The 24,137-nt window shown below is 41.5% G+C and overlaps 1 protein-coding gene across 1 annotated transcript in view; it reads right to left on the bottom strand.

Annotated features, from left to right (window-relative positions):
- The window catches only part of Not1 (CCR4-NOT transcription complex subunit 1), a 560,605-nt gene that overhangs the window by 74,496 nt on the left and 461,972 nt on the right, over positions 1–24,137 (bottom strand). Inside the window, exons 30-32 of the mRNA XM_071695617.1 lie at positions 13,152–13,323; positions 3,068–3,492; positions 2,729–2,927 (exon numbers count right to left, since the gene is read on the bottom strand). Coding sequence (XP_071551718.1) covers positions 2,729–2,927; positions 3,068–3,492; positions 13,152–13,323 — 796 coding nt within the window. The remainder of the gene's footprint in view (positions 1–2,728; positions 2,928–3,067; positions 3,493–13,151; positions 13,324–24,137) is intronic.

Genomic DNA, 24,137 nt, shown 5'->3' on the forward strand with positions numbered 1-24,137 from the left:
TTACAGGAAATGTACTTTCTCAAAAGCATTCTTTTCCAAAATAATTGCCTCATTCATGTTAAAAATATGCTTAGAAGAATAATCGCCTTCCTTGATAATGGTTCTGAGGGCTACTGGGAAATTTTTGCCAGCAACATCATCTCCACAAGCAGCCTCATCAGTTACCTTGAAGTTATGATAATTGTAGCATTTCCCAAAATTCACATCATCTCCACAAGGAGCCTCATCAAATACCTTGAAGTTATGATAATTGTAGCATTTCCCAAAATTCACAAACAAACCTGAACATGCATGAAATGTCTCTGCTGCTCCTTCTTCTACAGTCAAGTCAAGCCTTTGCCTGTATCACAAGCATAATGATGGGAACAATTTCATGAGTCTGGTGTTCAAGCCATGAATTCAACATTCATTCCATTCTCTCCATAACAGAATTTCAGGAATATGAGGTCTTAGATGCAATGATTAATGATCCATTCTTGGCACTCTCCTTGATCTTCTCTGAACTATCACAAATAGTACAAAAAGTGAATTCACTATGTCGAAGGGCAAGCTTTATATCAGCTGTTCAATCACCTCATAACATTTGAGCACGTCCATACTAACATCTGTGGTGATGACCTTACCCTTCTTAGCACCAATATCACCACGAGAACTTAAACGACTCTTTGGTGGCATGATACATGTGCAACATACAGTATAATGCAGCACAAAATACTGCTGCATTCCTTGAATATTGACTGTATCCATATACGGAAGGCTGCAAGTTGGGAAGCTGCATGCCCACACAACATGTATGCATGCTCCTCTTACAGCACAAGCAAAGTCACACTTCCATGCTACCAGCCCAATGATTATTGTGTTATTCCAAACATAAGCCCAGAAAAAAAGCGTAAATGGACTCCACGTCATTCTAAAAATGGCATAAATCAAGAGGTCCATGTATTTTGCATGTTAACACACATATGGAGCATACTTGACAACAGCAAGCCATCCATTCGTTACTTTTCTACACCACCTCAGATTAAAGTATACTATTTTGGGGTATTTTCTTTTATTGATTTGAATATAAATTCATTATTTCCTTTCATTCATGTATACCATTTTCTGCGTTTGTGAGGTTGCATCAGGAACACACGATATGACCTCACTCTCTAGCTCTCATTTACAGCACAATGAAACCAAAGCCCTTTATCCACAATCGGGCCCCACAGATCTTTCCGTGGTTTCCCCAAACACTGTCTTATACCCTGATTCAGATCATTAACAACATGCTATTCTGTGTAAACCTTACCATTCCAATTTGCTCCATCCTGCTCCTAAAGTTCATGTCTCTGGCTTTTAAAGTAACTTTCACTCCATCCTTCTACCCCCTCCTTGGCTTCCCTTTTCATTGTTCATTCCACTTCTGACATGTATACCCTTTTAGTCTTCCTTTCCTCACTCGTCTTCTCGATACGTCCAAACCATTTCAACACACCCTCTTTAACTACCTCGTACATACTGCTCTAACAACCACTCTTACACTGAAATTTTATACTAGATCAACTCTCCTTACACCACATATTGTCCTCAAACATTTCAATTCCAACACACTCACCCTTTCCTTTACAGGTATAGGTCCTGGATGAACCAGGGAAGGAATACCAGTTTAAGGTTTAAATATTTTTGTCATTCTGATACATTCTACAGACATTTGTAAATTTATTGTTTTCTTATGCTGTAAAGCTTTTAACCCAAGAATACTCTTTTTAATTCATTCTCATTATTGCCATAAATTAACTACCATATTGCCTATTCTCTACTTTTTAGACTTGAAAAAAAATGTTGATTAATCATTCATTCTTATTTCCTTCCCCAGGACTCCCTTCTATCTTTTATGAGGTTCCTGCAGTGCTCCACAAACCAAACACATCCACTTGTCAGGACCATAGGTAATAATATGAAGTGATGTTAGGTGTGCACCTAGTGCAGAGAATGCAGGGCAATTATGAAGTCAATACTTAGCATCTTCATTGTAGTAGCTTTATTATAGGCTTGAATGGTTCTGGGATTTGTCAAAACAGTGTTTGCAGTGTTTTGGGGATGGGTGATGTTCTGAGCATAGATAGGAAATTGTGATTTGTGTTTGCCTGGGGATGGTATTCTAATAAGTGTATGTTTGGTAAGGTGAAGTTCAAGACAGAGTTGGGAGGTTGGTTGTTGGCTGCTAGATGGGTTATTTCAGTGAGTATGTGTTTTGTTAATGTTACATACTATAGGATGTGGGATCTGTAAGTAAAGGATGTTAAAGTGTACGCCTGGGGTAAGCTTTTTATTTCTATGTGGGGGTTGGTGATAAGTTATTAGTGGTTTGGGTGGGAGAAATATACTCGGAGGATCTTTGTTTCATTGTGTAGGTACTGAGTGTTCGAGATTGCTATACAACCAGTGAATGTCCTAAGCGCACTATTTTGAGTGGTTTGAAGCTTTGTTATATAAGCTTTTAAGAGGATGGAAGACCAGGCATGCAAGGTGCAGTTTAGAGTAGATGAAGTGTTTGTAGAGGATGCTAAATAATTCTTTACCTTGCCCAAATCTTGTGCCAGTCAGTGTTTTGAAGGTAACAGCTTCAAATGTTGCTTTTCTAGTTAGGCTGTTGGTGTGGGGAGTGAACGTCAAGTGTAAGTCAATATGATGCCTATAATGTACCAAATATTCTGGATGACCTGATTATGAAACTGAAAATTACCTTATTGAGTAGATTAATCTTGGTTGTTGGATTGGTAGCCTCCCCTGAGTGTTTGACTAATAAGGCAATAAGTCGCACAAATGCATCCAAGTTTTGGAAACATTTGCTGCGTACATAAGTAGGTGCTGGGCCCTGGCCTTGTTCAAGGATGGAACGGACACATAAATCTCGACACATGCTGATACAAATACGGAAGAATCTGAAAATAAATTTTTTGGTTAGATTCATCAATTTTGAACTAACTTTTCTAATCTTATCAAAAACTTCAATGGTGTCTAGTTTTCATATTATCATTCTGTGTCTGATTATCATCATTTGTAAGAACAGTATCTCCATCACCTGGTAATGAGGTCATCTGTCTTTAGGATTCCATGAAGGTTCATCTGCTTGACAAAATGCTGGAATGCAGATGCAGAACCCTGACCAGCAGTAGGGGAGTGATACATCTGAATCCATTCTCTCAACAACACCTCAGTCTTCTCCTGTAAAGCTGGTGGATCTTGAAAGTCTCTTGCTTGTGTTACACCAGAATGAAAGTGAAGACTAGGTCCTGCTGACAAGGGGTTGTTTGAACCACTCAGGCTGTTTCCTCCTGCCAACCGCTCCCCAGTTAATAAATCATGCTTCATGCGCAATGCCTCAATGAGGGAAACAAGCCCATCAGGAGCCTGTCGGGTGTGACACATGCGCACCAAGGCCTCTAGTGTGAGTTGTAGGTCAGTTTCACTTAACACACTATTGCTGGGATCATCTATAAGGTAAACCTGCAGAAAGAAAGAGAGGATAACAATACGTTATTATTGCTTGGCACTTTGATAGTTTAATGTATACAAAATCAACCTGGATGAGTGACAATTTTTTTCATCACATGCACAAGTTATTCAGAAGGAAATTTTGTATCCATACTGATACCAAAATACTTAGCACATTTTAATAAAATTTTCCTATTTTGCAAATACTTAAATCGCCAAATTGTTTGGATATAACTAGATGAGAAGAAGAGTGGAACAATTCGAGGAGAAACAAACTTCAAGGGTACAGGGTAAGAATGGTTTAGGAATGTTGCAGGGGTAATGTTAGCAGTGGGGGTGAGAGCTAAGGAAGCGGGAGCACTTCTGCTGGATGACTGTGGGAATGTGTGAAAAAGTGTAAGGAAGCGAGCCCGACACTGATGTGAGTAAAAATGGAAGTGGATTACAAGAGGTGAAAGATTACAAATGCCATGACAATTCTCACAGAGAGAGGTGGGTGTTTTGGGAGAAGCCGAGTGTGTCAGCAGTTATGATGCAATAAATCAGGTGTTAGTGACAGGCGTGCAAAGAAACCTTTGGGAGTGAACATGCTGAGAGCAGGCAGCTGGTGGGACATCTGATAATTACCTGGTGGAGGCATATGTGATCTCTGGAGGCTTTAGGAATGGATGAGAAGAGGATGATAAAGTACATGACCTTGGATAAGAGGACTGTATGAAGATATATTGAGAGAGATTGTATGAAGAATGGGAAAAGGTGAAAGTATGTGAAGCTAAGGAAGTGGTGAAGAATGGGAGGTATTTATGGCAGCAGTGTGAAAAAAGTGCGTGGTTTATAGAAGGTGGTAAGTGGACAGGTGAGAAATAGTAGTGAATGGTGGGATGAGCAAGTGATGTTCTGTTGAAAGAAAAGAGAGGTGGTACAACATTATTTGCAAAGACAGAGTGCAAGAGACTGGGATATGTATGAGAGAAAATAGAAGGAATTCAAGTGGAACATATAGAGTTTGAAAAAGAGAGCAAATGACAGATGGAGTCAACAAGTATCAACAAACTTCCTGGAGAATAACAATAAAAAAAAAAAATGTTTAGGAAGAAGGTTGACACTGACAAAAACAAGAGACCACTGGAAACATTGGTGAAGGGGGCAAAATTGGAAAATGGTGACAGGCATAAATGAGAGGAAGAGATGGAGAGAGTGCTTTGAAGGGCTGTTAAATGTGTCTAATGATATGGTGGTAGATGTATGATCTTTTGGATATGAAGTGGAGGTATATTGAGTGAGTGTGTCATGCAAAGTGGGTAGGTTGTGCCTGAGAATTGGGTGGAAACTATCACTGTTCCTTTATTCAAAGGAAAAGGAGTTATGGTTGTTTGTAGCAATTATGGGGGAAAAAGTCTGTTAAGTACACCAGGAAAGTGAATGTAAAAATGTTGACTAAGAGAGTGATGGAAGAGCCTGAATGCAGTAAAAATAAGGAGCAAAGGGGGTTTAAGGAAAGGCAGGAGATGTGTGGATCAGATTTTTTGGTAAAGACGATTGTTGAAAAGTATTTTGTGAAAGGAAAAAAGTTGTATGTAGCTTTTATGGATCTGGAGAAAGTATATGACAAGAGTTGAGTAGAATGCTTTATGGGATGTGTTTTGGATATATGGGGTAAGAAAACAACTGTTACATGGTGTGAAAGCCTTCTACTGAGGAACAAGTGCACATGTAAGAGTGAGTGAAGAGTTGAGTGAAAGTGCACATGTAAAAGTGAGTGAAGAGTTGAGTGAAAGTTTCGGTAAACATGTGGGTGTGAGGAAAGGTTGTGTGATGTCTGTCTATCTATCTATATCTCTGATGCCTGCTCCCTTTTGGAACTCACTCAATGGGGAAGTAAACTCCAGTGCAGCTTCTCAGCCTTTAGAGCCTCACCCTTAACAGGACATTGACAGAGGGCAAGGCAAGCACAGCATTTGCAGAGGCTCCTACCTATTGTTCCTACTAACTACTACCTAATGCTCATGCCTAAGGTTCCTACCAACTACTTTAACCTGATGTTTCTATCTAATGCTCCTACTTAAATGTTCCTACCTACTACCTCAATCTACTGCTCCTAACACTTTGTCAAAAGGCAAGGCTAGCACACAGCGCTCACCACAGGAAAATATAAAGTTATGAAGAATGAATGCGATTCAAGCATTCTCAAATATTATGTGTGACAAGGAGAGATTGCATGTGTGTGGATAGAATGCCAGTAATCCATGTGTGGGTGAGGTAGAAAGACAAAGACATCTACTGGGTCAGACGAAAGCAACCTGACAACCACTTATGGCTGCATAGTGTGATGTCACCATGGCTTTTTAAGGAAGTACCAGGAGAGACTGAGTGCAGATTGGAAAAAGGTGAGAGTAAAAGATGTTAGGGGAGTGGGGGAGGCATGGGATGTACGTAGGAAAGCAGTGATGGCTTGCGCAAAAGATGCTTGTGGCATGAGAAGCGTGGGAGGTGGGCAGATTAGAAAGGGTAGTGAGTGGTGGGATGAAGTAGTAAGATTATTAGTGAAAGAGAAGAGAGAGGCATTTGGACGATTTTTGCAGGGAAATAATGCAAATGACTGGGAGATTTATATAAAAAAAAAAAGAGGCAGGAGGTCAAGTGAAAGGTGCAAGAGGTGAAAAAGAGGGCAAATGAGGGTGGGGGTGAGAGAGTATGATTAAATTTTAGGGAGAATAAAAAGATGTTCTGGAAGGAGATAAATGAAGTGCGTAAGACAAGATAACAAATGGAAACATTGGTGAAGGGGGCTAATGGGAAGATAATAACAAGTAGTGGTGATGTGAGAAGATGGAGTGAGTATTTTGAAGGTTTGTTGAATGTGTTAGATGATAGAGTGGCAGATATAGGATGTTTTGGTCGAGGTAGTGTGCAGTGCAAAGTGAGAGGGTTAGGGAGAATGATTTGGTAAACAGAGAAGATGAAAGCTGGCAAGGCAGCAGGTTTGCATGGTATTGCGGTGGAATTTATTAAAAAAAAAAAAAGGGGTGACTGTCTTGTTGACTGATGGGTAAGGATACTTAATGTCTGTATGACTCATGGTGAGGTGCCTGAGGATTGGCAGAATGCGTGCATAGTGCCACTGTTCAAAGGCAAAGGGGATAAAGGTGAGTGCTCAAATTAGAGAGATATAAGTTTGTTGAGTATTCCTGGGAAATTATATGGGAGGGTATTGACTGAGAGGGTGAAAGCATGTACAGAGCATCATAATTGGGGAAGAGCAGTGTGGTTTCAGAAGTGGTAGAGGATGTGTGGATCAGGTGTTTGCTTTGAAGAATGTATGTGAGAAATACTTAGGAAGCAAATGGATTCGTATGTAGCATTTATGGATCTGGAGAAGGCATATGATAGAGTTGATAGAGATGCTCTGTGGAAGGTATTAAGAATATATGGTGTGGGAGGCAAGTTGTTAGAAGCAGTGAACAATTTTTATCGAGGATGTAAGGCATGTGTACAAGTAGGATGAAAGGAAAGTAACTGGTTCCCAGTGAATGTCGGTTTGTGGCAAGGGTGCGTGGTCTCCATGGTTGTTTAATTTGTTTGTGGATGGGGTTATTAGGGGGGTGAATGCAAGAGTTTTGGAGAGAGAGGGGCAAGTATGCAGTCTGTTGTGGATGAGAGGGCTTGGGAAGTGAGTCATTTGGTGTTTGCTGATGATACAGTGCTGGTGGCTGATTCGGGTGAGAAACTGCAGAAGCTGGTGACTGAGTTTGGTAAAGTTGTGAAAGAAAAAAGTTGAGAGTAAATGTGAATAAGTGCAAGGTTATTAGGTACAGTATGGTTGAGGGACAAGTTAATTGGGAGGTATGTTTGAATGGAGACAAACTGGAGGAAGTGAAGTGTTTTAGATATCTGGGAAAGGATTCGGCAGCGGATGGAACCATGGAAGCAGAAGTGAGTCATAGGGTGGGGGATGGGGTGAAAGTTCTGGGAGCGTTGAAAAATGTGTGGAAGGCGAGACCATTATCTTAGAAAAATTTTATATGTTTGAAGGAATAGTGTTTCCAACAATGTTATATGGTTGCGAGGCATGGGCTATAGATAGGGTTGTGCGGAGATGGGTGGATGTGTTGGAAATGAGATGTTTGAGGGCAATATGTGGTGTGAGGTGGTTTGATCAAGTAAGTAATGAAAGGGTGAGAGAGATGTGTGGTAATAAAAAGTGTGGTTGAGACAGCAGAAGAAGGTGAATTGAAATGGTTTGGTCACATGGAGAGAATGAGTGAAGAAAGATTGACAAAGAGGAGATATGTGTCAGAGGTGGAGGGAACGAGGAGAAGTGGGAGACCAAATTGGAGGTGTAAGGATTGAGTGAAAAAGATTTTGAGCAATCAGGGCCTGAACATGCAGGAGAATAAAAGGTGTGCAAGGAATAGAGTGAACTGGAAAGATGAGGTTTTCTGGGGTCAATGTGCTGTCAATGGATTGAACCAGGGAATGTAAAGCGTATGGGGTAAACCATGGAAAGTTTTGAGGGGTCTGGATGTGGAAAGGGAGCTGTGGTTTCGGTGCATTATACATGACAGCTAGAGACTGAGTGTGAACGAAGGTGGCCTTTGTTGTCCTTTCCTAGTGCTACCTTGCGCGGGTGCGGGGGTTGTCATTTCATGTGTGGCGGGGTGGCAACGGGAATGAATAAAGGCAGCAAGTATGAATTATGTACATGTATATATATGTATATGCCTGTGAATGTATATATATGCATACGTTGAAATGTATAGGTATGTATATGTGCGTGTGTGGACGTGTATGTATATACATGTGTATGTGGGTGGGTTAGGCCATTCTTTCGTGTTTCCTTGCACTACCTCGCTAACACGGGAGACAGCAACAAAGTATAATAAACAAATAAATAAATAAACACGTATGGATGGAGTGACAAGAGAGACGAAAGCAAAACTAGGGAAAGGGGTTGTTGAGATGGAGAGTGAGATACTGAGACTAGTTTGTTTGCTGAAAGTGAAGAGGAGTTGCAGAAGGTTGTTTGTTGTATGATGTGTGTAAACATAGGCAACTGAAGGTAAATGCAAGTAAAAGCAAAGTAATGGTGCTTGAAAGGAAACAAACTGAAAGTATAAATCCTTGCAAAACCTCACAGAGTGAAAGAAGATTGGAAGAGGTGGGAGAATTTTAAGTATTTAGGAGGAATCTTGGGCAAGTTTGGTGATGTGTTAAGATAAACATGGGAGAGAGCAGGACACAGAGGAAGAGTCATTGGGGCCCTTAAGAGAATAATGAAGGGTAGAAGTGTAAGTATGGAAGGGAATAAAGGATCAAGCGACAGCATAGTCCTCCCAACCCTGACCTATGCAGTTGAAACATAGGACATGGAATGAGTCACAGAAATCAAGAATCCAGGCTGTGGAAGTGAGCTATTTGAGAAGAGCATGTGGTATGGCAGGATGAAGAAAAAATGATGGGGCGTAAGAAAGAAGTGATATGGCAGGGGAGGCAAAGGGAATGAATTGTGGAGTGACAGAGTAAAGGAAATGTAATACTTCCAAGGTGGTTTTTTTGGATGTGAAAAGAATGCAAGAATGGGAGGTTACAAGAAGACTGTATGACAGTATGATAAAAGGGGGTGGGTGTGATGCAGACAACCAGTGACGAGGGGAAATCGATTGGAAATATACTGGATGGATAAAGATGGTCGAACAATGCATGAGATGGTGTACGCCATGGAGGTACGTAAGGACAGGGATAAGTGGAGACTTTTGCCATAGCCACCCACTTGATGGGAGTTCCAGAAGGGAACAGGCATTAAGAGATATAGATAAACAGATAGAAAAAAGAGGAGTTGGTAAAAGCAATGCACAAGATGAAGTGTTGCAAAGTGAAGAGAACTGCAACTGAATTTCTTAAGAAAGGGAGTGATTGTGTTGTTGACTGGTTAATTACAATTTTCAATGCATGTATGGCTCATGGAAAGGTGCCTGAGGACTGGCAAAATGCCTGTAAAGTGTTACCGTATAAAGGCAAGGGGGATATGCGACTATTCATATTACTGATATATAAGTTTGCTAAGTGTAGCTGGGAGAGCAGTGACTGAGAGGGTATTGGCATGCAAAGAGTTTCAGACTGAAGAGGAACAATGTAGCTTCAGTTGTAGAGAATGTTTGGATCATGTGATTGCTTTGAGGAATGTGTTGGAAGTACCTAGAATATAGAGAACCTATATCAGGCATTTAAAAATCTGAAGAAGTGTTACTGGACTCTGCCTACAAAAGGTTACACCATGAGTGAAAAGATACCTTTGGCGAGGCTGAATCACTGGGAGTATAGTCTTATCAAAGAACTTCTCACTCCAAAGAAGTCTACATTTCTCTACAACAGGAAATAGCTCAGCCTAGCCTTTGACTGTACGAATCTTTAGAAAGGTCTTGGATAATACTATGACTGCCTCTTAGAAAATGGTTCCTAAGAAAATCAGAAGAGATGCTTTGTGTAAGGTGTTGCAAGTATATGGTTTGGGAGAAAAGCTGCTAGAAGCAGTGGAGAGCTTTTATCAAGAGAGTAGGGCATGGGTCTGACTATGAAGAGGGTGAGTGGTTGCAGGTGAAGGTGGGCTTGTTATGGATGTGCGATGTCACCATGGATATTCAGCCTTATTATGAATGCGTTGGTGAGGGAGGTGAATGCCAAAGTCTTGAAGAAAAGAGCAGGTATGCAGTCTACTGGGTGTAAGGGTGCTGGGGAGGAGTCAGTAGTTGTCTCCTGATGCTATGGAGTTGGTGGCTGATCTGAGAGAGAAACTGCATAAGCTGGTGTCAAGTCTCTGGGAATGTGAAGGGAGAAAGTGGAGATTAAATGTAAATAAATGCAAAGATGTGGTTTCAGAAGTGGTAGAGGATGTGTGGATCAGGTGTTTGCTTTGAAGAATGTATGTGAGAAATACTTAGAAAAGCAAATGGATTTGTATGTAGCATTTATGGATCTGGAGAAGGCATATGACAGAGTTGATAGAGATGCTCTCTGGAAGGTATTAAGAATATATAGTGTGGGTGGCAAGTTGTTAGAAGCAGTGAAAAGCTTTTATCGAGGATGTAAGGCATGTGTACGTGTAGGAAGAGAGGAAAGTGATTGGTTCTCAGTGAATGTAGGTTTGCGGCAGGGGTGTGTGATGTCTCCATGGTTGTTTAATTTGTTTATGGATGGGGTTGTTAGGGAGGTGAATGCAAGAGTTTTGGAAAGAGGAGCAAAAATGAAGTCTGTTGTGGATGAGAGAGCTTGGGAAGTGAGTCAGTTGTTGTTCGCTGATGATACAGCGCTGGTGGCTGATTCATGTGAGAAACTGCAGATGCTGGTGACTGAGTTTGGTAAAGTGTGTGAAAGAAGAAAGTTAAGAGTAAATGTGAATAAGAGCAAGGTTATTAGGTACAGTAGGGTTGAGACTCAAGTCAACTGGGAGGTAAGTTTGAATGGAGAAAAACTGGAGGAAGTAAAGTGTTTTAGATATCTGGGAGTGGATCTGGCAGCGGATGGAACCATGGAAGCGGAAGTGAATCATAGGGTGGGGGAGGGGGCGAAAATCCTGGGAGCCTTGAAGAATGTGTGGAAGTCGAGAACATTATCTCGGAAAGCAAAAATGGGTATGTTTGAAGGAATAGTGGTTCCAACAATGTTGTGTGGTTGTGAGGCGCGGGCTATGGATAGAGTTGTGCGCAGGAGGATGGATGTGCTGGAAATGAGATGTTTGAGGACAGTGTGTGGTGTGAGGTGGTTTGATCGAGTAAGTAATGTAAGGGTAAGAGAGATGTGTGGAAATAAAAAGAGCTTGGTTGAGAGAGCAGAAGAGGGTGTTTTGAAATGGTTTGGGCACATGGAAAGAATGAGTGAGGAAAGATTGACCAAGAGGATATATGTGTTGGAGGTGGAGGGAACGAGGAGAAGTGGGAGACCAAACTGGAGGTGGAAAGATGGAGTGAAAAAGATTTTGAGTGATCGGGGCCTGAACATGCAGGAGGGTGAAAGGCGGGCAAGGAATAGAGTGAATTGGATCGATGTGGTATATCGGGGTTGACGTGCTGTCAGTGGATTGAATCAGGGCATGTGAAGCGTCTGGGGTAAACCATGGAAAGCTGTGTGGGGCCTGGATGTGGAAAGGGAGCTGTGGTTTTGGGCATTATTGCATGACAGCTAGAGATTGAGTGTGAACGAATGGGGCCTCTGTTGTCTTTTCCTAGCGCTACCCCGCACTCATGAGGGGGGAGGGGGATGGTATTCCATGTGTTGCGAGGTGGCGATGGGAATGAATAAAGGCAGACAGTGTGAATTGTGTGCATGGGTATATATGTATGTGTCTGTGTGTGTATATATATGTGTACATTGAGATGTATAGGTATGTATATTTGCGTGTGTGGACGTGTGTGTATATACATGTGTATGGGAGTGGGTTGGGCCATTTCTTTCGTCTGTTTCCTTGCGCTACCTCGCAAACGCGACAAAGCAAAATAATAATAATAATAAAATGCTAAGATATTAAGATTAACGGTGAAGTGGGACAGGTCAGTTGGAATGTGAGTCTGAATGGAGAGAACTTGGGGGAAATTAAGCATTTTAGATTAATGGGAGAACATATTGCAACATATGGAAGTGAACCTTAGTGTGGTTGTGTGGGCAAGTAAATTTAAGGGCAAAGATGGGTATGTGTGATGGTATCTTTGTCCCACCAGTGCTGTACTGATGCAAGGCATGGACCTTAGGCTAAATTGTCAAAAATAAGGTGGATGTGTTGGAAATGAAACAATGTATGTGGTGCGAGGAGGGTTGTTCAGATAAGAAATGATAAGGTACGAGAGAGGTTGTGGTAGTAAGAGGAGTATGTATGAGAGTTGAAAGGGTGTGCTGATATGGTTTGGATATTTGGAGAGGATGACTAAGATGCAACTCATGCTTAAGAAAGAAAAAAATATCATGAGCTCTATTGAGACAGACACTAAAGTATACATAACGAAAGTGGTGAAAACAAGGAAAAGGGGGAAACTAAGAAGGATGAAATGAAAGATGCTTTTCATGAATGGTGCCTAACAGAAGAGTGGGAAACATGCAAAGGATATTGTGCATTGGAGCAATGTGGTATACATGAGATAATGTGCTGTCAACAGGCTGAACCAGGGTATGTGAGACTGGAAGTGGAGGGGGCTTGGGAGAAATGGGAGATTAGACTGAATAAGGACGGGTGGAGTGAATAAGACTTTATGTGCTTTGGGCCTAAACATGATGAAGGGTGAAAGGTGTGCATAAGATGGAGCGAACAAGAGTAACATGGCATACAGGGGTGGACATGTTGTCAATGGAATTAACCAGGGAATATGAAGCAGCTAAGTGAAAACACAGAAAAGCCTTTGCACCTGGTTGTGGATAGGTGGCTGTCGTAATGATGCATTACACATGATATTAAGAAAAAGAATATGAGGTGTTCTTTGTCTGCTCCTGGAGCTACCTCGCTAACACTGTAAACAGTGCAAAAGCATGAAAAAAAAAATTTCAGTGTGACTTAAAAGGTAGCTTATGATAACTTTCATTTATCAAAAAACCTCAAAATCTGAATCACATATTTTTTATAACAACAGCTTCATTAAAAGTAAATCCAAGCTCAGATAATCATGAATGTTTTAAAATATTAGTCTAACCTGGACTAGTTGCATTACGAAGAGTGGGGGGATGTACGAGTGTACTCGAGGATCATCAAGGGTTCGTGCTAAATGCTCATCCAGCAGCTGTAAGCTAACCAAGTTGGAGCGGATGAGCCAATCTACAACATCCAGGTTATATTTGATCTCATCCCTTGCTTCTGCCCAAAACCTGAAAAAGTTACATTGCAGCATATAATAAAGAATGTTACAAACATCACTTTCAAAATATATGGGAATAATGGGTGAGACTCTATAGATAAGATTCTCATTTCTTAAGTAAAGAATGACTTGAGATACAAATAACAGTGATACCCCATCTCTCTCTCTCTCTCTCTCTGTTATCGGGTTCCACCCGCAAGACATTACACCACAAGCGAAAAGTTGCCTGAAGTGATGCTGTAACACTGGGAGTACAGTCTAGCCAAGGAACTTTTTACTCTAAGAGAATCCACATTTTCCTGCTCCTAGAAGAGGTGCAACCTTGGACTGCAAGATCCTTAAGCAAGAGGTAACACCAAGTCTCTCTCTCTCTCTTCTTTTTTTTGGGGGGGCTCAAACCTTTCTGGTCTTTCCTACCTCTACAATTTAGCAATAGAAATAAATGGGAAATAAATCCTAACTTGGCCCCTTCTGCTCCTACTTTCAAAGTTAATATTGGGGAGGGGGGTATCAAAACCCCAGCTCCTACACCTCTTGGTTGTCTCCCATGACACACAAGATACATGGCAAGTTTTCTTTCTCTCACTCCTCAAGGAATACTTACTTTCTGCCTCGAGAGTCCCTTCTATCTTTATGAGACTCCTGCAGCACTTACAAAGCTGTCTACATCCACCAGTTGGGACCATAGTCCACAAAGTGTTGTGATTGTGTGTGTGTGTGTGTGTGTGTGTGTGTGTGTGTGTGTGTGTATGTGCTGAGAGTGAACAGTAAATGCTTGTTGTCTTCTTTAAGGTAAATGCATTATGGATGCGAGGAGTCTTGGGTCAAGTTGAAATGGTATTTGCAGTGTTGTACTGATGAACGATGTCCGGCGAGTGGTAGGGAGAGTGTGACTCATAGTTGTTTGGGGAGTGCTGTTTCAGATGGGTGCATGTCTTGTGGGTTAGATATTAATACCGAGTTGGGAGGTTGGTTGGTTAAAGCTTTTCGGGCTAGTTCAGCACGTTTTCTTAGTGTTATATTTGTTGGGAGTGGGGAGATACATATGTGAGGCGAGGTTACTGAAGTGTAAGGCAAGGGTAAGCCTTTTATCTCTACTTTGGGGTTGGTAGTTAGTTATGGAGTGTTTTGGGTGTGAAGGGTCTAGCGCTGTTGCAAGAATTGGGTGAAAAACACATTGAGGTGGAACTGCACTGGGAGGATCTTTGTTTCATTGTGATGATTATGTGTGTTTGAGGTTGCCAGGCAGCCAGAGGGGGCATTATTTTGTGTGCTTTGTTATATTTGCTTCTGGTAGGGTCGAAGATCAAGCAGGTGACACATAGATTAATGAGGAGATGAAATATTTGTAGGGAATGTCAGTTAGTGTTCTGAAGGCATTAAGTATGAGTGTTGCTTTTGTATTGATGTTATAGGTGTTGTAAGTGAATCTCATGTGTTGTATAAGATGCCTGCAGTAGATGGCATTTTGTTCCGTTGGAGCAACTGTGAGTGGAAAGTGCAAGCTGGATTCAAATATGTCTGCTGTTAAAAGAGTGATTGAACACTTTTGAGGAAATGATGACATTCTGTTGTTGGTAAGCTCTTATTCCAACTGTGTAATGCAAAGCTACATGTTTCATGCTCCTACTGTGGCATCTAGAGTGCAGTGGGTAATTGCAAGGTCATCTACATCTGAAAGGACCTTTGTGCTGAGACTCACCTGAAGTAATGGGAGGTCATGTAGGAACAGATCTAAGACAGATGGAGGAAGAACTTTACTTGGGGAACTCCACTGTAGACTTTAAAGTATTTTAGAGGAAAAGCCACTGTGAGTGACTCTTGGCATGGCATTTGGCAACAGAATTAGTCAACCACATTGTGAAGGGTGACATTAGGTTTTTTTTTTGTGTGAGGGGATAGTATCAAATGCTTTGCTGATGTCTACTACCACCAGTACAGTGCAGGAAAAGGGTTGAGGTTGGCTAAGGCAATCTGGGATATGTTGTGTTAGTCTGTGTGTAATGTGGTGGTCAGTGCCCGAGTTTGATGGAAAATACAATGGAAAAATTTCCTTATATTACCGCAGTCTTCATCACTGCTACTGAATCCATTATGATAACTGGCCATCACTGTTTAAATTTTCACTCTTTCATGGGAAAAACTTTAGTAGTCTTTATGATGTATGCATGTGTGTACATACAGAGGTATACTTTTGTTGAGTGTACAAGTTGTATGTGAGAGTGGTGACTGAGTGGGTGAAGGCATGTATAGAGCATCAAATTGGGGTGGAACAATGTGGTTTCAGAAGTGGACGAGGATGTGTGCTTCAGGTGTTTGCTTCAAAAACTATGCGAGAGAATTACTCAAAGAAACAAAAGGATTTGTATGTGCCATATATAAGACAGATGTATGTATGTATGTAGAGAGGCATAAGTTTGTTGAATGTACACAATACAGTGTTAGTAACTTGTGACTGAGAAAGTGAAGACTTGTACGGAGCATCAGACTGGGGTGGAACAATGTGATTTCAGGAGTGGTAGAGGATGTGAGGATCAGATGTTTGCTTTGAAGAAAATGTGAGAGAGATACTTAAGAGAAACAGGATTTGTATGTGGCATTTATGAGACATATGTATGTATGTAAAAAGGTATAGGATTGTTAAGTGTACATGGTAAGTTATAGGTGAGAGTTGTGACTGAGAGGGTGAAGTCATGTACAGAGCAACAGATATGCTTGAGTAATATTATTTAAGAAAGAGGATGTGTGGATCAGGTGTTTGCTTGAAAAATGTGTGAGAAAAATTTACAGAAACAGAAGGATTTGTAGAAGGTATTCATGGATCTGGATAAAGCATATGATTGGGTTGATAGAGATGACTTGAGGAGGGTCCTAAAAATATAAGGTGTTGGAGAAAAGCTACTAGAAACTGAGTTTTTATGAAAAGTGAAAGGGATGTGTATGAGTAGGTAGAGAGGAAAGCAAGAGGTTCTAGATGAAGGTAGTGGCAGGAGTGTCTGCTGTGTTCAAGGCCATTTCATTTGTTTATGCAATAGGTGGTGAGAGAGGTAAATGCAAGGATCTTGGGGAGAAGGGTGAGTATGCAGTTCGCAGTGGGTAAGGGGGCTTGGAAAGTGTGTCAATTGTGCTATGCTGGTGGGATATTTGAATGAGAAACTGCAGAAGCTATTGTCAGAGTCTGTGGATGTGTGTGTGTGTGTGTGTGTGTGTGTAAAAAAGAAGGAAGCAGAGAGTAAATGTGAATGAAGGCATGTAAATGTGAAAAAAAGCAAGTTATCAATTGAGCTTAGCAGGGTAGAGGAACATGTCAGTTGGGGTGTGAGTCTGAATGGAGAAAATTTGGAAGTATATCAGAAACCTAAGTGTCAACATGGCAGTAAATAGAACCATAGAAGCAGAAGTGGGTCATAAGGTGGGTGAGGGGTTGAAGGTTTTGAGAGCACTGGAAAATGTGTGGATGAGAGGTTGTTATCTAGAAGGGCAAAAATGGGTATGTTGAAAGGCACAGTAGTCCCGCTGTATGGATGCGAAGCATGAGTTACAAATGAAGATTAGCAGAGGATGATGGATGTGTAGGAAATGAAATGTTTGAGAACAATATGTGTGAAATGCTCTGAATGAATGGGTAATAATAGGGTAAGAGAAAGGTGTGGCAATAAAAAGTGTGTGGTTGAAACAGCTGAAGAGGATGTGCAGAAATGGTTTGGGCACAAGGAAAGAATGGCGAGGAGAGATTGACAAAGAGGATATACATGTCAAAAGCGGAAGGGAGATGGAAGGGGATCATGTGCTGTCAATGGAAAGAACCAGGGTATATGAAAAAGTCAGGGAAACCATGAAGAGGTCTGTGAGGCCTGGTTAAGGATAGGGGACTATGGTTTCTGTGCACTGCACCTGACAGCTAGAGAATGGATGCGAGAGAATGCAGCCTTTATCATGTTCCCATTGCAATGTTTCAAACATGGCAAACAGTGATCTTGTCTGTCTATCTACACCTCTGACACCTGGAACTCTCTCAAGGGAATGGCCTTGACAAAAGGTCTCCAAAAATAGTGTTCTCCAGTGAAGCTTCTTTGCCTGTAGCGTCTTACCCTTAAAAGGCCATCGGCACAGGGACACTCTAGCACAATGTTTTTAGAGGATCCTACCTAATGTTCCCGTCTATTTTTCCAACCAACTACTTCTACCAAATGCCCCAACCTAATGTTCCTGCCAACTACTTCTAACTTATGTTCCTACCTCCTAATTCTATTTAGTGTTTCCACTTAATGCTTCTGTCCAGTTCTGAAAAATGAGTTGTGTGTCCACATGTGGGTGAGGCAGAAAGAAAAGACAGCTATCTGGGTCAGAGGAATACAGCTTGGCAACCACTAAAGTGCTGGATCACTATGCAGCCATCACTAACCCTCCTGATACCTAGGAGGGTAGCTCCAAGAACAGACAAAGGAAGGCCACATTCACTCACATCCATTCTCAAGCTGTCATCTATAATACACTATAACCATAGCTACCAATCCTAAACCAGACCCAAATGACCTTTCATGATTTACCCTGGCCACATCGTACCCACACATCTATTCTATCAACCTAAATCTCTGATGCTCGTTCTCAACTGGAACTCCCTCAAGGGGGTGGCCACAGCAATACAGTCTCCATAACTAGAAAACTCCAGTGCTGCTTCTTAGCCTTTAATGCCTCACCCTTAACAGGCCACTGGCAGCGGGCAACTATAGTGCAGTGTTTGTAGGGGCTCCTACCAAATGTTCCAACTGACTACTGTTACCCAATTCTCCTCTTAACGTTCCTACCTATTACTTCTATCTAATGCTCCAGCTTAAATGTTCCTACCAAGTACTACTATCTACCACTCCTAACATTTTCTTAAAAGGCAGGATTGGGGCATAGTGCTCACTGTAGGAAAATCTAGAGTTACAAAGAATGAGCTATGTGAGTTTAGTGCAGTCAAGTGTTATGTATGACAAGGGTAGATTGCATGTTTGGGGACAGAATGCCAGTATTCCACATGTGGGTGAGGCAGAAAGAAAAGTCAGCTACCTCCCATTCCTCACCCACTCCCCTCGCTTCATTAACTCTCACCTTTTGCCATTAAACACCCAACCTCTACCGGTATTTCTTCACACAAGTCTTTCCATGCTCACTCACTCTCACTACTCTTTTCCCCTAGGCATTGTTTCTCTTTTTTGAAAACCTCTTTAAATCTTCACCTTTGCAGCCATGAGACAGTTATCAGACATCCCACCAACTGCTCCTTTTAGTACATTTACATCCAAAAGTCTCTATTTTATACGCCTATCAATTAATATGTAATCTAATAATGCTTGTTGACTATCTCTTACATTAAAACTCCTGACACTCTCACTTAGCTGCTCCCAGAACATTTGCCTCTTCACTTTCAGTCTAGAATATATTTCCTTAAACTTTATCACACATTCCCACAACTAGTGCATTATGAATAGTACTAATCCCTCCTTAGCTCTTGTCATCTCACCAACCTCTGACTCTACTTCTAAGACATTTCTAAACCATACATCCCCCTTACCTTCGAGTTTTGTTTCACTCAAAGCCAGAACATTGAAGTTCAGTTCCTCAAACATCCTACCTATTTCTCCTCTCTTCTCATCTTAGCTACATCTAGACACCCTAGTCTAAGCCTTTGAGGAGGATGAGCACTCCCTGCCTGACTCTTTCTTGTTTCCTCTTTTAGGAATTGAAATACAAGAATAGGAAGTTTTCAGCCCCTTGCTAGCACCCCATTTAGTCACCTTCTATGACATGCAGGCAATTTAAAGGTAGAATTCGTTCTGCCCTATGTATAAAGTAGGTGAGAAAGAATTCTATCTCCATATTCCCTTCTGTGAGAGGGAAAGAGCCAAGGAAGGAGTAGCAATAATCCTGAAGCAGGAGTTGTGAAAGCCTGTAATACAATTAGAAGTAAATTCCAGATTAATGTGGTTAAAACTGAAAGTGGATGGCAAGAGATTCGTGATAACAGGTGTTTATGTTCCTGGCACAGAGAAGAAAGATTGTGAGAGGAAAGTGTTTAGGGGACAACTGAGTGAGTTTGTCAGCAGTTTTGATGTAAGAGACCAGGTATTAGTGATGAGTGATTCAAATGTGAAGGGAAGTGATGTGGTAGTTGAGAGTATAATTTGGGGTCATGGGATATTCAGTATTTTGAATGGAAATGTTGAAGAGCTTGTCGAGTTGTGTACTGAAAAAAGACTGATGATTGGGAATACCTGGTTGCAAATGAGGGATATTCTCAAGTATACGTATGTGAGTATTATAAGACTACATGTTAAGTGATATGCATGTAAAAGAGAAGGGCAGCTGGTGCAATGTCTGATAACTGTCTTGTGGAGGAGAAGGTGAAGAACTGTAGAGTTTTCAAAAAAGAGGAGACAATGTCGGTGAGAAGAGTGTAGTGAGAATAAGTAAGCAAGGAAATGTGACTTGTGTGAAGAAATACCAAGAAAGATTGAGTGTAAAATGGCAAAAGGTGAGAGTAAATAATGTGAAGGATGTGATGAATGGCAGGTATTTAGGGAAGCAGTGATGGCATGTGCAAGAGATATATGTGGCATAAGAAAGGTGGGAGGTCAGAAGATTAGAAATCATAGCGGGTGGTGGGATGCAGAAGAAAAGTTGCTTGCAAAAGAGAAAAGAGAAGCGTTTGAGTGGTACTTACAATGGAGTGCAAATTATTGGGAGGTGTATAAGAGAAAGCAACAGGATGTCACAACAAAACTGCAAGGGTTAAAAAGAGGGCAAGTGAGAGTTGGGGTGACAGGGTATCATCAAACTTTAGGGAGAATAAAAATAATGTTTTGGAAGGAGGTAAATAATGTGCAAAAGACAAGAGAACAAATGGGTACATCAGTGAAGGGGTAAAAGGGTAAGTGATAACCGGAAGCGATGGAGTGAGATGGATTGAACAATTTGGAGGATTGTTAAATGTTTAATGATAGAGTAGCAGGTGTAGGGTGTTTTGGTTGGGGAGTTATGCAAAGTGAGAGAGTCAAGGAGAGTGGTTCAAAGGAGAGATGGTGAAAGTCTTGAGGAAGATGAAATGTGGCAAGGCACTGCACTTGAATTTTTGAAGAAAGGGGGTGACTATGTTTTTGACTAGGGGGTAGGGATATTCAATATATGTATGGACCATGGTCAACTGCCTAGGGATTTTAAGAATGCATGTATAGTGCCATTTTATAAAGGCAAAGGGGATAAAGTTTAGCATTCAAACTACAGAGGCTTGAGTTTGATGAGTATAGCTGGTAAATTGTATGGGAGGGAAGTGAGTGAAAGGGTGAAAGAAAGTTGAGAGCAAATGTGAATAAAAGCAAGGTCATCAGGTTCAGCAGGGTTAAGGGACAATTTAGTTGGGATGTGAGTTTGAATGAAGAAAAAATTGAAAGAAGTGAACCATTTTAGATTGCTAGGTGTACATGGCAGTAAATGGAACCATGGATGTAGAGGCGAGTTCTAGGCTGGGGAGGAGGGTGAAAGTTCTGGCTGGGAGTGATGAAGAATGAATGGAAAGAAGGAATATTAGTTCCAACAATATCATATAGTTGCAAGGCATGGGATATAGATGGTATTGTGCTGAGGTGGGTGGATGTGTTGGAAATGATTCGTTTAGAATGTTATGTGGTGTAAGGGGATTTGATCGAGTACGTCAAGAAATGATATGAGATCTTTTTTTTTTTTTGCTCTGTCGCTGTCTCCCGTGTTAGCGAGGTAGCGCAAGGAAACAGATGAAAGAATGGCCCAACCCACCCACATACACATGTATATACATACACGACCACACACGCAAATATACATACCTATACATCTCAATGTACACATATATATACACACATACAGACATATACATATATACACATGTACATAATTCATACTGTCTGCCTTTATTCATTCCCATCGCCACCTCGCCAGACATGGAATAACAGCCCCCTCCCACATCATGTGTGCGAGGTAGCGCTAAGAAAACACAACAAAGGCCACATTCGTTCACACTCAGTCTCTAGCTGTCATGTAATAATGCACCAAAACCACAGCTCCCTTTCCACGTCCAGGCCCCAAAGAGCTTTCCATGGTTTACCCCAGATGCTTCATATGCCCTGATTCAATCCATTGACAGCATGTCAACCCCGGTATACCACATCGTTCCAATTCACTCTATTCCTTGCACGCCTTTCACCCTCCTGCATGTTCAGGCCCCGATCACTCAAAATCTTTTTCACTCCATCTTTCCACCTCCATTTTGGTCTCCCACTTCTCCTTGTCCCTCCACCTCTGACACACATATCCTCTTGGTCAATCTTTCCTCACTCATTCTCTCCATGTGACCAAACCATTTCAAAACACCCTCTTCTGCTCTCTCAACCACACTCTTTTTATTTCCACACATCTCTCTTACCCTTACATTACTTACTCGATCAAACCGCCTCACACCACATATTGTCCTCAAACATCTCATTTCCAGCACATCCACCCTCCTGTGCACAACTCTATCCATAGCCCACGCCTCACAACCATACAACATTGTTGGAACCACAATTCCTTCAAACATACCCATTTTTGCTTTCCGAGATAATGTTCTCGACTTCCAAACATTCTTCAAGGCTCCCAGAATTTTCGCCCCCTCCCCACCCTATGATTCACTTCTGCTTCCATGATTCCATCTGCTGTCAGATCCACTCCCAGATCTAAAACACTTTACATCCTCCAGCTTTTCTCCATTCAAACTTACCTCCCAATTGACTTGACCCTCAACCCTACAGAACCTAATAACCTTGCTCTTATTCACATTTACTCTTAACTTTCTTCTTTCACACACTTTACCAAACTCAGTCACCAGCTTCTGCAGTTTCTCACATGAATCAGCCACCAGTGCTATATCATCAGCGAACAACAACTGACTCACTTCCCAAGCTCTCTCATCCACAACAGACTGCATACTTGCCCCTCTTTCCTAAACTCTTGCATTCACCTTCCTAACAACCCCATCCATAAACAAATTAAACAACCATGGAGACATCACACACCCCTGCCGCAAACCTACATTCACTGAGAACCAATCACTTTCCTCTCTTCTTACACGTACACATGCCTTACATCCTCGATAAAAACTTTTCACTGCTTCTAACAACTTGCCTCCCACACCATATATTCTTAATACCTTCCACAGAGCATCTCTATCAACTCTATCATATGCCTTCTCCACATCCATAAATGCTACATACAAATCCATTTGCTTTTCTAAGTATTTCTCACATACATTCTTCAAAGCAAACACCTGATCCACACATCCTCTACCACTTCTGAAACCACACTGCTCTTCCCCAATCTGATGCTCTGTACATGCCTTCACCCTCTCAATCAATACCCTCCCATATAATTTACCAGGAATACTCAACAAACTTATACCTCTGTAATTTGAGCACTCACTCTTATCCCCTTTGCCTTTGTACAGTGGCACTATGCAAGCATTCCGCCAATCCTCAGGCACCTCACCATGAATCATACGTATATTAAATAACCTTACCAACTAGTCAACAATACAGTCACCCCCTTTTTTAATAAATTCTACAGCAATACCATCCAAACCTGCTGCCTTGCCGGTTTTCATCTTCCGCAAAGCTTTTACCACCTCTTCTCTGTTTACCAAGTCATTTTCCCTAACCCTCTCACTCTGCACACCACCTCAACCAAAACACCCTATATCTGCCACTCTATCATCAAACACATTCAACAAACCTTCAAGATACTCACTCCATCTCTCTCTCACATCACCACTACTTATCACCTCCCCATTAAGCCCCTTCACAGAAGTTCCCATTTGCTCCCTTGTCTTACGCACTTTATTTACCTCCTTCCAAAACATCTTTTTATTCTCCCTAAAATTTAATGATACTCTCTCACCCCCACTCTCATTTGCCCTCTTTTTCACCTCTTGCACCTTTCTCTTGACCTCCTGCCTCTTTCTTTTATACATCTCCCACTCATTTGCATTTTTCCCTGCAAAAATCATCCAAATGCCTCTCTCTTCTCTTTCACTAATAATCTTACTTCTTCATCCCACCACTCACTACCCTTTCTAATCAACCCACCTCCCACGCTTCTCATGCCACAAGCATCTTTTGTGCAAGCCATCACTGATTCCCTAAATACATCCCATTCCTCCCCCACTCCCCTTACCTCCTTTGTTCTCACCTTTTTCCATTCTGTACTCAGTCTCTCCTGGTACTTCCTCACACAAGTCTCCTTCCCAAGCTCACTTACTCTCACCACTCTCTTCACCCCAACAGTCACTCTTCTTTTCTGAAAATCCCTACAAATCTTCACCTTCGCCTCCACAAGATAATGATCAGACATCCCTCCAGTTGCACCTCTCAGCACATCAACATCCAAAAGTCTCTCTTTCGAGCGCCTATCAATTAACACGTAATCCAATAACACTCTCTGGCCATCTCTCCTACTAACATACATATACTTATGTATATCTCGCTTTTTAAACCAGGTACTCACAATCACCAGTCCTTTTTCAGCACATAAATCTACAAGCTCTTCACCATTTCCATTTACAATACTGAACACACCATGTATACCAATTATTCCCTCAACTGCCACATTACTCACCTTTGCATTCAAATCAACCATCACCATAAACTGGTCTTGTGCATCAAAACCACTAACACACTCATTCAGCTGCTTCCAAAACACTTGCCTCTCATGCTCTTTCTTCTCATGCCCAGGTGCATATGCACCAATAATCACCCATCTCTCTCCATCAACTTT

This window comes from Panulirus ornatus, chromosome 58 (genome assembly GCF_036320965.1).
Source record: "Panulirus ornatus isolate Po-2019 chromosome 58, ASM3632096v1, whole genome shotgun sequence".
NCBI classification, from domain to species: domain Eukaryota; kingdom Metazoa; phylum Arthropoda; class Malacostraca; order Decapoda; family Palinuridae; genus Panulirus; species Panulirus ornatus.